The sequence below is a fragment of the Pongo pygmaeus genome, chromosome 14 (assembly GCF_028885625.2).
Source record: "Pongo pygmaeus isolate AG05252 chromosome 14, NHGRI_mPonPyg2-v2.0_pri, whole genome shotgun sequence".
In the NCBI taxonomy this organism is placed as follows: domain Eukaryota; kingdom Metazoa; phylum Chordata; class Mammalia; order Primates; family Hominidae; genus Pongo; species Pongo pygmaeus.
This window is the reverse complement of record NC_072387.2, coordinates 111,065,794-111,083,182: the sequence shown is the minus strand read 5'-3', so window position 1 is coordinate 111,083,182 and position 17,389 is coordinate 111,065,794. Positions and strand designations below refer to the sequence as shown.

At 37.0% G+C, this 17,389-nt stretch overlaps 1 protein-coding gene across 1 annotated transcript in view; it reads left to right on the top strand.

Moving 5' to 3' along the window:
* NALCN (sodium leak channel, non-selective) overlaps positions 1 to 17,389 on the top strand; it is a 364,348-nt gene that overhangs the window by 268,134 nt on the left and 78,825 nt on the right. Inside the window, exons 16-17 of the mRNA XM_054446842.2 lie at positions 713 to 849; positions 2,379 to 2,520. Of these exons, the coding sequence (XP_054302817.1) occupies positions 713 to 849; positions 2,379 to 2,520 (279 nt within the window). The remainder of the gene's footprint in view (positions 1 to 712; positions 850 to 2,378; positions 2,521 to 17,389) is intronic.

Below are 17,389 nucleotides of genomic sequence, written 5' to 3'. Positions count from 1 at the left end.
AATATCTTAGTTCAGCCTTGTTCTAGTTTATGATATTAAACCTGAGCTTCCCTGAAACTCAATTTGTAGAAATATACACTCTTAAATAAATCCATTTGATTGTCATTTCTCACAAAGATATCGTATGGCATTTAAGTTCGTCGTGTCCAAGCATGTTTGCACCCAAGCGGAAAACTCGCTGCATGGACCAAATGTGGTATTTCTGTTTTGAGCTTTTCTGTTTTAATCTGCTAGATGACATAACCAATTTTCTTGCCATTGTCTCTCTTTAGAAATGCTACTACTTGATATGATTCTGTAGTTAATTTTTGTTATTTTTCATGGTTTTTTAAAATTTTTAATTCTAGTGTTACGTGTGTAAACAAATTTTATTGTTTAAATATGCAAGTAATAGTAAACCATTAAAAATATCTGAGATGAAAAGAGGCTTGTCTTTGGGAATAAAATAACATAAAGTTTTCTTTGAAGTTTTTTCTGGTTTAGTTTTTTTGTTGTTGTTAAGTTTTGTTTCTGTTTTTTCTGTAACTCAAAAGTTTTAGCTCAAAGAGCAATTTATGGCGGGCAAGAGACGTATACTTGGTAGGCCTTTGCTGCCATCTACTGGCATTTCATGTAATTACTTATTGCTTCCATTCTAAAACTAATTTTGCGTAACATATATAATAGTATTATAGGTTCCCCCTTTTTTTCTTCTTTCCATTTTTTTCTTTAGTTAAAGCAAAGTGAAGCAAATGCAGACACCAAAGAAAAGCTCCCTTTGCGCCTGCGAATCTTTGAAAAATTTCCAAACAGACCGCAAATGGTGAAAATCTCAAAGCTTCCTTCAGATTTTACAGTTCCTAAAATCAGGTACCAAAATATTTCTTTAATTGCATATTTTACATACACTGTAAAAGATTCATCATCTTAAATCTGATTTAACCGTTCTTTTAAGTATATGTGGGTTGGGTTTCTTTCTATTTGATTATCTATCTTTCTACTACCTCTACCTCTATTTAAAATAAATAAATAAATAAACAACTTTGACTCTTTTAAGCAATGTATTCAGAGAAGAGTCACTTTATAACTGCAGTAGCCTAAGCAAGAAGGCTGCTTCCCATTGCTTCTCTCTGGGATGACTCCTCGGGAATGGGACATCCCAGGAAACTGGAGAAGCTGCTCAGTGTTGCAGGGATGGCAGGTAGACATCAGTCTCTGACCCCAACCATATAAGACTAAAATTGCCTCTGTGGTCCTTTTATATTCAAGCAAACAGAGAAACCACAGCTGGCCCAGTTTGTGTACTACTACAGTGTTTATGGAGCCTACCATGTCCAGGTTACCATATAGTTTGTCTTCCACTTTTTAAAAGAAGAACCATGGCATTTTTTCACTCATACTGATTTGATTTTCTACCACGTTTGCCCTCCAGTTAAGCAAATGCATAAAAGATGCTTTAAACACCTATTTTTAATAATAAAAGGAAATTCTTCTAGTTATAGCTCAAGAAATTACAAATAGAATTACAGTAATATGTTACTAGCTTTAAAAATAATTCTGTGGGGGGTTATAAAAGTATGAGACTGGATATGGTGCCATAATATTTAAAATTCATATAGAAATATATTTGCATTTCTAATTTTAAAAAACAAAATTAATTGAATTTGGTAATTTGAAGAGACGTTACTTGAATTTTCATTATGCTTTGAAGATCAGATGAATGCACTTGCTTTTGAGTCTTAAAATGTAAAATTCTCTCTTAATCATTCTTACGATAAATGGACATTTAGAGAGAGCAACTAATTCTTCCAAGTCTTAGAGGGGAAAAAAAGTGTTTTATTACCACAGTAAGATTCAAAAAACTGGGCTGGGTGCGGTGGCTCACACCTGTAATTCCAGCACTTTGGGAGGCCGAAGCAGGCAGATCACCTGAGGTCGGGAGTTCGAGACCAGCCTGACCAACATGGAGAAACCCCATCTCTACTAAAAATACAAAATTAGCCAGGCGTGATGGCACATGCCTGTAATCCCAGCTACTGTGGAGGCTGAGGCAGGAGAATTGCTTAAACTCGGGAGGCAGAGGTTGTGGTGAGCTGAGATTGTGCCATTGCACTCCAGCCTGGGCAACAAGAGTGAAACTCCGTCTCAAAAAAAAAGATTCAAAAAACTACCATCAGTTACTGAGTTGCTTGAAAGTTATTTCAAGGATATTGCTTTTTAAGCAGGAGTCACTGAGTTTCAGGAAGCTGTTGCTAATGAAATATTTTAGTCATGATCTAGTTTTCTATGATCTTTTGTCACTGCTTTATCTTTGCTCAAGCAAACTCATCATTGCAAAATGCTGTCACTTGCTCCATTCCATTAATAATGCCTGATGTGCGTATACTTCATTTGCAAAGGGAGAGTTTTATGAAGCAGTTTATTGACCGCCAGCAGCAGGACACATGTTGCCTCCTGAGAAGCCTCCCTTCTACCTCTTCCTCCTCCTGCGACCACTCCAAACGCTCGGCAACTGAGGACAACAAATACATTGACCAAAAAGTAAGATCCGCTGTTTCAAATAACAAGGCTTCTAAAAACCATGTATGTTTGAGAAAAGAACCGCAGAGTTCTTTAGGGTCCTGGAATCCAATTTCTCAAGAGACTAATGAAAAAAGAAGTATTTCATTTGTAAAAGATATCATGAAACCTAACATTTTTTACTCTATGTGTTGAAATTTTGCATTTCTCCGTGTAAGCTTTTGAGCTGCGCCACGTGGCAGCCATGCTACTTTGTAAACATCAAGAGCCTCCCAAATCTGCATTTTCTCATGTGTGGAATAAAGGGCTGGGATCTCCAAGGCTCAGTCCAGGTGTAATGACCTGCCACCTCCTGCAAGTACAACTGCTTATGTCTACTTATTACATCAGAGAGGATACCAGAGCATGTTTCTCTAAAATCAGTCAAAAGAATTGCCATTTATTCAGTGCTTAGTATGTGGCAGGAACTTAGGTGCAAGAGCTTATTCATGTTCTAGTTTACCTATTTCTTTATCATTTGAAAAGTAGATGGGAAAATCTTTTTCAGATTCCACAGCAAAGTATCAGTAGGGAACCACATATAAATAAAGCAAATTTAGGTAATAATTTTAAAGAAATGTAATTTTTCATTTATTCACTTTTTTAAAACATAATATAAGGGCTGGGTGCCATGGCTCACCCCTGTAATCCCAGCACTTTGGGAGGCCGAGGCGGGTGGATCACTTGAGGTCAGAAGTTCGAGACCAGCTTGGCCAACATGGTGTAACCCCATCTCTACTAAAAATACAAAAATTAGCCGGGCGTGGTGGTGGATGCCTGTAATCCCAGCTACTCGGGAGGCTGAGGCAGGAAAATCACTTGAACCTAGGAGGCAGAGGTTGCAGTGAGCTGAGATTGCACTACTGTACTCCAGCCTGGGCAACAGAGTGAGACTCCATCTCAAAAAAAAAAAAAAAAAAAAAAAAGACATAGAATGTATTATCTAGATATAATAGGTAAACATATTTATATATACACACATAGACATATAAATGTCTATGTGTGTATATGTGTATTCATAGTATCAAACTATATATATCAGCTTGGTCACATAATCAATGTCAGTTCAGTTAGAAAATGAAACATTAATAATTGTCCTGTAGTATTAAAGAGATTAAACAGTAGAGTTTGCAGAAACATCTAATTCACTTGCAAGTATTTCACTTTGGAATTTCTAGAGTGTTTTTTATTCCTTTACATTGTTACTGCCCTTTTTCTTTTGCTTATAATGAAATCCATATTTCTCTATGATCATGTGACAATAAAATGCCAACTCTTTCATCCTCCAGGATCTTCTTTCTCTCTATATTCTTTCCCTTCCCACAGGGATGAACCCTTTGGAATTCCCTCACCTTTCTCTTTATCTGGCCTCCCCTTTTTCTCCTTTTTCTTGCCTCCCCTTTTTCCTCCTTTTTCACCTCCCCCTTTTCTCCTCCCCCTTTTCTCCTCCCCCTTTTCTCCTCCTTTTTCTCGCCTCCCCTCTCCTAATGTGATACTACTTCTCCCATTTACCTCTCCCCCAGTTCCCAGGTTCTCTGCTATAGTTCAGTCATGTTGCTCTTGATGAAAATGATGATGATTTTCTTTGCAGGATGTCTCTTCTTTTTCAAGGATTTCCATGTGTTGATTTTCCTTCAGCCATCTAGAGATGCTATTCTACTATCTTTGCAGAATCCAAGATTGTAAAAGACAAGTCTGATGCCAATGTCATTTTTTTTAAGCAATTAGCCTTTTGGTTGGTAGACTTGGTTTGCTTGTTTCTTCAGGAAAATTTGTAAGATTTTCTGTGTATCCTTGGAGTTCAGAAGCTTTCTTAGAATATACCTTATATATCTTTTTTCATCAGAACTGCTCCAATTAGAGTCTTTTCAGCTTGCCAACTAAGATATTTGCTCAGGGAAATTTCCATTTATTTTGCGTTCAATTGTTACTCTTCCATCTGCTTCTTTCTCCGCTAGGATTGCCATCTCTCTGTTTTTGTTCTGTGCTTGGTCTTCCAGGACGCTAATTAGATTTCAACTGAGGTCATCCTTTGCTTCTAAATTTCTCGTGAAAAATTATGATATGGACATATGACCCTTAACTATCCTTAAAGCCTTGCATATTACCCTTAGCTATCCTTAGAGGCTTTACTTTTATCTTTTATTTTTATTTTTTTAGAGATGAGATCTTGCTGTGTTGCCCGGGCTGGGGTGCAGTGGCTATTCACAGGCACGGCCATAGTGCACTATAGCCTTGAACTACTGAGCTCAAGTGATCCTCCTGCCTCAGCCTCCCGAGTAGCCGGGACTATAGGCATAGCCACCATGCCTGGCTTTTTTGATTTTTATTAATTAAACTTATCACCTCTCTTCTTCACAGTTATAATCCACTCAACACTGTGCACGGGGCATGGAAGCAGATCATATGTCAATGAATAAACAAGTGGGAAGATAGTGCCTTGGCTTCAGCCAATCAGTCTCAAATTGCAGTTTGCGTAGACTAGAAAGCAGGCTGTTTTGTTTTGTTTTGTTTCCAAAGCAGACTGTAAGCCAGAAGTCTGGGCTGTTGTTGTGACCACTTATCTCCAGGAAGAGGATTGAGAGCTGATATCCGTTATGGCCAAAGTCACAAAACCATGACATGCTTTTAAAAATCACTGGTAACACTACCCAACTGGAAACACAAAATTGAAATATGAGTTTATTTTCTCTCTAAAAGGAAATGTGGTTGTTTCTTGCATTTCCTGAACACAGTATTTTGATTTGGTGAGGACAAAAATAAAAAGATTCTTGAGAGGTGTGTGCCAGGCTGAGGAGGAGTCTAAAGAGAACGTGGCCCCCCTCTGTGCGCCCGCCCGAAGTGAACCCTCCCCAGGTACAGTTGGAATAACACGTTTTATCACATACAGCATGTATTATTGCTCCCACTTGGAAAGTGGAATGTCAAAAACATATTTTTTCTTCATCAGAGGACCCTATTATGGGAGCGGCAAGACAACTGCTCCTGTTACTATCCACGCTTTCTTAAATCTTTAACTTGATCTAGGTTGTCAGAAAAGTAGACTTAATTCTTTTCGGATCCACCATTTTCAGCAATAGTTCCCACCAGTTCTTGGTGTTCTTCATAAGACCTTAGGATTTGTCAACCTTGTTGAGTGCCCCTGGGCCAGGGAAATCTAAAGCAGAAAATCCCTCTTCAAAGGATTTCAGTGATAAGGATTTAATGGAAGCAGAAATCGCGGAGACAGCATTCTGGCATTTGTCTTACAAATATGGCAAGCCTTTTTCATTTTTATTAAGAAACCTGAAAGCCACTTAAAAACAAGAGCGCATAAACACAGAACAAACATCCCCATCACAGACCCTGCCACCATTAGCTCCCCTTATAAAGTATTTTTCAGTGGGCACTTGGAAATTTCCATTAAAATCCCAATTGCCTTTGGAAATCCTAGTCACAGTAAAGTGGCAGGCAAGGTTCTTCACTCTACATGAAAAAAAAAGTCACCCAGAGCTCTGCAAATTGTGCAAATTGAGACTGTTTTTCCTCAGTGACTGGTATGAAAGAAAAAGGACATTAGAGGCTGGTTTATCGGTGATTCTCATAACACGAACAAAGGAACAATAAAATAAAACTGTTCTCTTAATAGTTATCTTGTACAAGGAGAAACTTCTGACTTCGCTATGCTAGAGGGAATCACCTTTCTCTTTCCAGGGAAAATAGTGAAGCCCCAGGTGCCTGAAGACTGCAAGTTAAGGGAGAAAAAAACAACTGACAGCAACCCCAGAAGGGGGCTGTGGTTTGATGAAGCATTGCAGAAAACACAAAAGCACATTAGGCAAGATTTTCTCCCAGTAATTACTCTGGCTTTGAACAGACATGAGTAATTCCCATGGCAACCTCACTTTGCAGAAACCATGTTTTTAAAAATAGCCCTGGTGGATCACCTTTATTACACAGTTTAAAATACCTGTCCTTCTCCCAGAAAACAACCAGCAAACAAAAATCTTTAAAATCTTGGGGCTGACCCAGATCCTAAAAGGAAAAGATAAGAAAGAGTGTTTTCCTGCCTGTCGTTTGAGACTCCATAGAAACGACCTTCCCAAGTGGTCATTTCCCCATCCCTTTATCCTGCTACCTCCCGTTGCTGTGACCAATTGTGAGAGGTTCCTTTTCTTTCTGATTCAAGGATCTTGAGAGGGGCTTTTCCAGTTTCCAAGCAGAAAGAAATCAAGCAACAATTTCTACTTGTATTTTTCCTCCATATTATTAAAATTAAACTCTAGTTTCCTTAAGCAGAGTGGTGATTAATAAAGTGAGATCTGAACTTGACTTTCCAGTGACCCTGTAATAAAAGCAGCCCGCTCTGTTCTCCGAAGTAAGACATCCAGTCAAGGTCAAGGTCTCACTTGTGGTTGAGTCTAGGGCGTCTCACTGCCCTGTGGCCTGAAGATGGTTCTGTGCTGCTGTCTTGGCCGATGCACCACTTCCTATGTCAGAACCTGCAATAGCCTGGGAAGCATGAGTGAACCTCCTGGAGCCATGCTAGCCTGAGACACATGGAGGATGAGGGCTGTCCCAGCACCTCCACCTCGTGCCCCTGTACTTCCCAGCATAGAATCAGAGCCCACATAATAATGAACAGTGAATATTTCTCCGACAGTAGGGCAATATCTGCCCACCCTCTTGTCAGCCTCCTTTCTGCTGAAGCATATGATAGTTCTTTAATAAGCCTTCACAATGAACAGCTAACTTATGTACAGTAAAGAGAAAAATGATCATTGGAATGACTATGTTTTGCTTACCCATTTTATTTTATAACCCATCAACATTCATTCAGTCATTGAACAAACATTTATAGAGCACCCATTATTCATCTGCCATTCTCTGGGCTGTGGGAATTCAACAGTGAGCAAGATGCAAACTGTACCCTTTAGAAGCTCATAGTCCAATGGGAGGAAATGCACATACATGCATGAAAGTAAAAAGTATTACTGGAACCATGAGACAGAACCCCCTAAGTTCCCCTTACAGAAGAAGCATGATTGATTGATAAAGGAAGAAAGCACCCCAGGCAGAGAGAGACATATATTCAAAGGTATGCAAAGCATCAGGTGCTTGATGTAACTGTTTGAGAGAAACTGGGTAGAAGAGTGATTAAGTGGTACAGGTTCCAACCCTCATCAGTAAAGTGGAGATAATTCTCATTTTCAAGATTTGTTGTGAGAATCAAATAATGTAATAATGTTAAATACCTAGCATTGCACCTGGGCTAGCATATGTTCTGTGCCTCTCAAACCAGACAAAAAAGGTTACTGTTATTAAACCGTACCATGAAGTCAGACTCAGCAAACAGACTTCTATTCATCAATTAGGACAAAAGACTTTTTTTTTTTTAATTTAACCTTCAGATGTAACAGTCTAGTTGAGTGCAATATATTAATTACTGATCAATTTCCTTATGGTACTTGAGTCTGATTTTTTTTAGAGTTTGATTTTTGTTGATATTTTAGTTGCTATCCCCACTGTCTACACGGTGTCTCCGAATCTGAAGAAGTAAGTCATTCTGGAAAGATTTACTCTTCTGTTTTTTTGATTGCCATACAGCATTTTATAATGTTCTATATGATTATAGAGTGCTTGATAATTTGTTCTTGTAACTCCTCACATAGCGAGTTACTCAGCCTGATCTATAATTTCCAGGATGAATGAATGTATGTTCACCTTAGAGAGAGAGAAGGAATGGATGAACGAATGAACGAACGAACACAGCCTGTTTTCATTTTTAGGGCTTTTGCTCTTTTGAAAGAATTTTTTTTTAAATAATGTCTTAGCATCTATGCAGTACCATTCAAGATGTATCTCCAGGAAAAGAGTGACAGATTACATGATGCTATCATGTAACCATGGGTTGTATCTCAAAGGGAAGAATCAGTGTTCATCATGTCAAATATGAAAACCCTGGACACTTCTCTCTAGCTTAAAAATGCTTTAGTAGATAATGGATTCCCAATTTAGTCACAATAATGGAAAGGAAATAAAAAGATGCCTAATATTTCATCACCACTGACCATCAGAGAAATGCAAATCAAAACCACAATGAGATACCATCTCACACCAGTTAGAATGGTGATCATTAAAAAGTCAGGAAACAACAGGTGCTGGAGAGGATGTGGAGAAATAGAAACACTTTTACACTGTTGGTAGGATTGTAAACTAGTTCAACCATTGTGGAAGACAGTGTGGCGATTCCTCAGGGATCTAGAACTAGAAATACATTTGACCCAGCCATCCCATTACTGGGTATATACCCAAAGGACTATAAATCATGCTGCTATAAAGACACATGCACATGTATGTTTATTGTGGCACTATTCACAATAGCAAAGACTTGGAACCAACCCAAATGTCCATCAATGATAGACTGGATTAAGAAAATGTGGCACATATACACCATGGAATACTATGCAGTCATAAAAAAGGATGAGTTCATGTCCTTTGTAGGGACATGGATGAAGCTGGAAACCATCATTCTCAGCAAACTATCACAAGGACAAAAACCCAAACACTGCATGTTCTCACTCATAGGTGGGAACTGAATAATGAGAACACTTGGACACAGGAAGGGGAACATCACACACTGGGACCTGTCATGGGGCAGGGGGAGTGGGGAGGGTTAGTATTAGGAGATATACCTAATGTAAATGACGAATTAATGGGTGCAGCACACCAGCATGGCACATGCATACTTATGTAACAAACCTGCATGTTGTGCACATGTACCCTAGAACTTAAAGTATAATAAAAATAAATAATAAATAATAAGATGCATAATATAAAATCAAACCATTTTTTCTTCTTACTGGTCTTTGCAGTAAATTCTCAAGCTAAAAACAAAATACCTATGTGTGTGAGCACTCACCCTTTCATCCAACAATCATTTTTGAGGACTATTATATGCAAACAGTTTGCTGGGCCCTGAGTAAACAAACACATCTTTCTATCTTCAACTAACGTTAAGAGTAGGAATTCCCTCTCAATGATTATTTTTGCAGAATATTTAATTGTGTAACCATTTTTAGGTTGGAACTACATATCAGCTGTTTGTATTTCTTAGTAAATGTTCATTGAGAGTCAAGAGTAAATCAGTCTAGGATTAAGAATTTTTTATAGGTGATATAAAAGATTTTTAATCGCATTTTCTGTATCACGTACAAAAGAGGTATCAAGGAATTAAGGCTGCTGCTAAATCTATCTTGGAAATTAACATTTTGCTCTTCTTTTTAAACTTTTTCCTCTTCTGACTACAGTTTTACTTATAAATTTTCTTGTGTCATGCTAGTCTGTGTGTTGTATTTATTGCTGATGATGGTGTTCAGTCCAAGTCCTGCTTCCTTGTGTTGCCACAGATTTTAAATTTGGAATTTCTACAGCCATAATCCCAGCACTTTGGGAGGCCAAGGCTGGTGGATCACCTGAGCTCAGGAGTTCGAGACCATCCTGGCAACATGGTGAAACCCCATCGCTACTAACAAAAATTAGCTGAGCAAGGTGGCACACACCTATAGTCCCAGCTACTCGGGAGGCTGAGGCATGAGAATTGCTTGAGCCCAGGGGGCGGAGGTTGCAGTGAGCCAAGATCGTGCCACTGCACTCCAGCTTGGGCGATAGAGCGAGACTCCATCTCAAAACAAAAAAAAATTTGGAATTTCTAAATTCACAAACAGGTTAAAAGCATCTGACATTTCCTCTAGAATCACAAGCCTGCTCACCTTCTTTTGTCTCTGCAGATTTCCAAGCTTTGCCTTCCTGTTTATATTAGATATAATCATAAAGTCATTTTGTCTTTTACTTTTGTAATTAAAATCTATCTAGCATATATTTATAGTTTTTGTTTTTGTTTTTGTTTTTGTTTTTTTTGAGACAGAGTCTCGCTCTGTCACCCAGCCTGGAGTGCAGTGGCACGATCTCACTGCAAGCTCTGCCTCCCGGGTTCACGCCATTCTCCTGCCTCAGCCTCCCGAGTAGCTGGGACTACAGGCGCCAGCCACCACGCCTGGCTAATTTTTTTGTATTTTTAGTAGAGACAGGGTTTCACCATGTTAGCCAGGATGGTCTTGATCTCCTGACTTCGTGATCCGCCCGCCTCGGCCTCCCAAAGTGCTGGGACTACAGGCGTGAGCTTCCGCACCCGGCCATTTATAGTTTCTTATCATTAAGTACTATATATTAAACCTATCTAAATTTGTTTCAGTAATCGAAGATATCCCTCGATTTTTGCACTGTTTCACTATTTGATGTGTAAGATGTTAGAGATTTGACCACAGTGACCCCAGGCTACTGTGTTAGTGGCCGAAGCATTGTCATAAAATTCAAGTGCAAAAAAAATCAGATCAATTAAGTTTTAAATTGTTTAGTTTCTAATATTACAAGATGTTCCTATATATCAAGTTAGTTGATTCATTTCAAAATAAGCAGTCCTTCTTTGTAATTTTTACCTCATTCATATTTCTTATTTTCAAGGACTAACTACATTAAAATATGTAAGACAGAAAAAGGAGCAAAAACTGAAAGTAATACTTTAATATTATGAAATTAATTCAATTTTCGAATATATTTCAAGCACCAACAATGCACAGTGCTAGACAATGAAAGAAAATGTAATAAAGAGTACATTATACATATCCTAAGGAGTTTACAATCTATTGGAATTCACAGAAAGATAAAAAGATGTTTCACACAGGGCAGGGATCAACTTGTGCTGGGTGCCTTGGAGTCCAAAGGAAGAGTGAAGATTTGGTGTATGTGTGGCGTGCACACATGTGCACGTGCATGTTTATATGAATATTTTAACTCCTACACATAGTGTTTTTACAGGGTTCAGAACACGATATTGAAATGATATTGAAATAACTTACAATAACAAATCTTTCTTTTTTTTTTTTTTTTTTTTTTTTTTGAGACAGTGTCTCGCTCTGTGGCCCAGGCTGGAGTGCAGTGGTGCGATCTTGGCTCACTGCAAGCTCCACCTCCCAGGTTCACGCCATTCTCCTGCCTCAGCCTCCGGAGCAGCTGGGACTACAGGTGCCCACCACCACGCCCGGCTTATTTTTTCTATTTTTTAGTAGTGACGGGGTTTCACCATGTTAGCCAGGATGGTCTCGATTTCCTGACCTCGTGATCCACCCGCCTCGGCCTCCCAAAGTGCTGGGATTACAGGCGTGAGCCACCGCGCCCGGCCTACAATAAGAAATCTTGACCTATCATCTAAAATTCTCTTTTCACAAAATTTACATTTTAAGATACTGTTCAAAGCTTCATAACATGATATTATAATGGTATTCACCTTTATATACATCCATAATCAACATTTTAATCTTGCTGATGCTCACATTAATCACCTTTTAAAATTTTCTTTCTAAGCATAATGTCAATTCCAGAAAAAGTTTATTTTATAGAAACATCTTGCCACACACATGATCTGTCGTATGCACTTTGGGATTAATTTTGAATTCATGGGTGCCTGAAAATTCAAATACAGTCAAATGAGATACCACCTTCAACGCCTGCAATTTTAAGTAATTGCTTATTCCCAATTACTACATTTTATTTGGGAGACTTATTCAATAAAGTGGCTCATTACAATAATTACACTACACCTTTCTAGCAGAAATGACATTCATCAAGCTGTATTCGTTGGACCATGGTTTTGTGTCTTATGGTCATATGTTTTTATAACCACTCTCCCATTTATTATTAACCTGTTAATATTTGTAAAGTGAGAAAAGAAAAATGGAGCGACTCAAACTTTTTCCCAGTTAGAAACAGAAATGTATTGTTAACATTGTAAATCAAAAAAGCTATTGAATATTTATAATACTTGTGGTGTGCTTTGTCAAATAAATATTGATGGCTTCATTCTGAAGGTGGTTTCTAGGGTCAAGCTATGGTTCTTTAGGTCTAAGCATTGCCACATCCTAAAGCAATCTATATTCAAGATAGGTCTGTGGTTACTTCTGGGTGATCGAATTAATCAAATTAATATTCTGATTGATGGAGAGTTTTGATGGATCCCAGATTTTAAGGAATCGGTAAGTGTAAAATATAAAAACTATGATCATACTAGCTTTAATGAATTAGGAAATGTATTGATCTCTTTCAGTGCTTCAGAGTCATTATTCTGAAAATCAATTATGCATATGTAGAACAAACAAAAAGTTGGTTAATTTCGATTTTGCATTAGGATGTGAGAATAGCAAGAGTTTATAATATATGTAAACCAAATATTTCAAGTCAAGCAGATAATATTTTGTTATGATATAGTTTAGTTTAGAAAATGCTTTTTTATATTAAGCCTAGTGACATTTTACATAGACATAATGCAGTGAAAAGATTTGAACACTGAAGCTGCAGGATCCAGAGTTCTAGTAATAATTTTGCAATTTATTATCTGAGTGAACTTAGACAACTTAATGTTTATGAGCCTTAGATCTTTAATCTGGAAAAAAGAGATAATAATACCTTACTACCTATGAGGATTAGTTTGAAGATTAAGTTTAAAATATGTATATATCACCTCAGCACAGATCAAGGAGCCAAGAAATACAGATATAGAAGTTTTAAAATGTACATTTTTAAATGTGCAATGGGCATCTATAAAATTCTTCATCCAATGACTAGAGAATAACATCCTAATTAAAGAACACATGTATGATTTTTAAATGTAACCATTTACCACGAAGACTTCTAAACATATACACATCAATGTCCTAGAGAAGATATTATTTGACCAAAATATAACAAAATCAGGAACCTAATAACAAGAAAATAACCACAAAAAAACCTACACATTCAGAAATTTAAAACTACTTTCAAATAAGCAAAGAAGAAACACCAATGAAAATAAGAAAATATCGGCAATTAAAAAATAATGAACAAAAGATGCATCAAACTTGTGGGAAGTAGCTAACGGCATTTTTAGAGGAAAAAAATATAGCCCTGAATGAATATCTAGTAAAGAAATAAAGGCTTAAATTAATCTTCCAAGCATTCATTTCAAGAATTTAGAAAAATTATCAACCAAGGAAACACTAAGATAGCAGAAAAAAAGAAATAATAAAGAGAAAAGCAGTTATTAATCAAATGGGGGGAAAAGAAGTGATAATATCAACAAAATTGAAATTTTGTTCTTTGGAAACAGTAATAAAATTGACAAATCTACTTCAAAATTCAACAAGAAAAAAATTAAGGCACCTTCTTCCATAAAGATGACAGAGGCATTGGCATCGTTTTTTAATCTTGAATTCCCACATGAAAACAAAAAGAATATCAAGATATCAAAACCCCAAATCCATAGTTAATATTTACCATAAAACTCGGTAATCCACAAACCCTAAATAAAAGCAAGTGTTGACAAACAAATAGCCACATGATTTGCATGATATTAGTGTCTGTGGGAGGAAACCAAGCTTAGTTACAGAACATCCAATGTTCATGGAATGGTGGAACATCTTCTTAGCTCCATTCTGAAATAAAAAATCCAGGAGTGGAATCAAAATTGAACAGGCCAGGGACAAGAGTGATAAGGAAAAAAGCAGATCCAGACAAAATTTGCAGGGGGAGGGGGATTGGGAAACAGAGCTTGGAAATTCCAGAAAGAAAGCTACCATATTTGATCGCTATATTAAAACAACAGAAGAGGAAACTCTGAAGTTAGAAGAGAAATACTAAACTGTTTGGAAAAACTAATTTTGTATAAAAATGAGTAAGAGAAAATTATCAAAGCCAAATTCCCTGCAAACGTTATTATAAGAAAAAAACAGCAGAATACTGTCCCCGTAGACAAGGAAAGCAACCCATAAAAACATGCTCTAACCAGCTCAAACTGTAGCATACTATTGAAAAATTAGTTAAAAGACATTAAAAATTACATAAGGAAGAGATAGCAACATAAATAAAAGTTAGAAAAACTCAGAAATGAGGTACCAGAACTGAGAAAAGTTATAAATTAAAGCAATGAAAACTAAACGAGAAGGAACATAAAGAGACCTCAGATGATTCAAAAGTGAGAAATAGAACATGAAGAAGAGGAAATTTTTTAAAATCAAAGAGAAATGAAGAAAGATGAAAATGATTTGCAAGAAAAATGACAAATTGAAGAAAGTCAAAAGTCCAACATCTGCCTTATAGGTGTCCCTAAGGAAGAAAAACCACAGCAAGAGAATAAAACATGTACTAAACTTTTCTGAAACATAAAAAGATTTGAAACTATATATTGACAGCACACACCTAAAAATGTTGGAGTAAATGATTAAAAACAATACATACACCAGACAAATGACAGGTCTTTAAATTTAAAAAAAAAAAAATGGTATCTAGCCCAAATAAGAACAAGTGATTTATAAAGCAAAGAACGTTAGATTATCATCAGATTTTTCAGCAGCAATGCTTTATGTCAGAAGAAAATAGAGTAACATATATAGGATGCCCAGGCAAAGAATATCTGAGCCAGACTTTTTTCCATCCTGAAAACTGACTTTCAACGTCAGAGAAACTGCTTTCAAGATCTAAGAGTATGAGTAATGTAAGATACAAGTAATCTTGTTTCAGTGAACATGTAATCTACTAAAAAACATGCCTCAGATAACCTAAATGAACTCCAAAAGGGACTCTTAAACCATTTGGCATAAAAATTCACATTCATATGTAAGGACTAACTACATAAGGACAACATGAAGAGTAAAATATGTAATAATTATTTGTTCTAATATGGATAGAGTACAGATATACAAATGAGGTGAATGGGAAGAAGATATGCAAACCTTTAAGATATTCAGTAGTTTTCTTGGTTGTGTATTTTTATTCTGAGACTATTGTCTATGAAATGTGAAATAAAACTGAGTCACTATGAGACAATCTAATTCTGGCATCCCTGGTGCTCTTGATAATCAAGAGTGCTCTTTGTGGAGAAAAAAGGAGACATAGATATCATATAGAAAAGCTTAGGTAAAAATAAAAATCCTAAAGAAAATGTGGCACATATACACCATGGAATACTATGCAGCCATAAAAAAGAATGAGCTCATGTCCTTTGCAGGGACATGGATGAAGCTGGAAACCATCATTCTCAGCAAACTAACACAGGAATAGAAAACCAAACACCGCATGTTCTCAGTCATAAGTAGGAGTTGAACAATGAGAACATATGGGCACAGGGAGGGGAACATCACACACCGGGGCCTATCAGGGGGTGGGGGGCTAGGGGAGGGATAGCATTAGGAGAAATACCTAATGTAGATGACGGGTTAATGGGTGCAGCCAACCACCGTGGGACATGCATACCTATGTAACAAACCTGCACATTCTGCACGTGTACCCCAGAACTTAAAGTATAAAAAAAATCCTAGGTCCTGAATTTAAATTGAAAACATCAGAATAAACCCAGGCAAAATCTTTGAAACAGTGACCAACTCCATAGCAGTGAGCATCTATGGACTCTAGATATGTTCTTGAAATACGATTTTACAATTTTCCAATAAGTAAAACAGGGCTTCTTGAAGAAAATGGTTGATTTTGAATAGGAAGTGTACAAGATGACCTTGGAGCATCTTGTCATACTAGGAACAAGGAAGCTTTGTCAAAGACTACGAGGGCCATATAAAAAGAACCTACGGACTGACCAACTTGAAAAACTCCCAATGAACACAGTAGAGATAATTTGACTTACAGTAAGAATGGTAATTGACATGGACTGAAATCCATTAAACATCAAATATGTTTAAATCTTGAGTTCATAATGACATTTTAAAAATAGTAATTGGTTACCTTGAGTGGATGATAGAAAATCAACCATATAAAATTAATAAGTAAAAATCAATAAGCATGTATCTTGGCTTTTCCATACCAATTTTGCTACTGGGTAACCAAATAATACAGGAGAGAAAGCATCTCATTATAAAACTATCCCAACTAATAAATGAAAAAGAAATGATAATTTTGCAAACTGAATGAAGTCAACGGATCTAAGAAATGAACATCAAGACTCGTAACATCACAAAAAGAAACACACACACTCTGTTCCTTTTGATGGAAGAATCTGACACCACCTATAGCCTTGCCAAAGGGATGAAACCAGAGTCTGTATGATGAAACCTCTGGATCCAGCTGCCAATTTTCAGGAAATAGAAGACAGAAGAACATGTTGAACTGTACAAAGAGTGTGCTTTCAGCAAAATCCAGACTTTCTCTTGGCTGGGTGCGGTGGCTTACTCCTACAATCCCAGCATACTGGGAGGCCACGGCAGGAGGATCACTTGAGCCCAGGCATTTCAAGACCAGCCTGTGCAACATGAAGAAACCCCATCTCTTTAAAAAAAAAAAAATGTTACTTAGCTGTATGTGATGGCACACACCTGTAGTCCCAGCTACTTAGAAGGCTGAGACAGGAGGATCGCTTGAGCCCAGGAGGTCAAGACTGCAGTGAGTCATGGTAATTCCACTGCATGCACTCCAGCCTGGGTGACAGAACGAGACCCTGTCAAAAAAAAAAAAAAAAAAATCCAGACTCTCAAAAACTATAGGTCAAATGGCCCAGGTTTCTCTATTTTAAGGGAAAAAAGGTAACATGTAGATTAATTAGAAGACATTGCCAAAAAATCAGCAAGATTTATACATTGGAATGTCTTTCAGGTCCAAATTCAATCACAAATAACTCTATGGGAATTGAGTTGAAGCTTTTGAATTATGTGTTAAAGTATATAATTCTGGAAACATGTTTTAACTTAGAAGTTCAAGACTTAAAATATCTCTATATTGTTGATAATTTAAGTTTAATTTACTTGTTTTGAGTTATTAATTCTGTCAAAGAATTGTT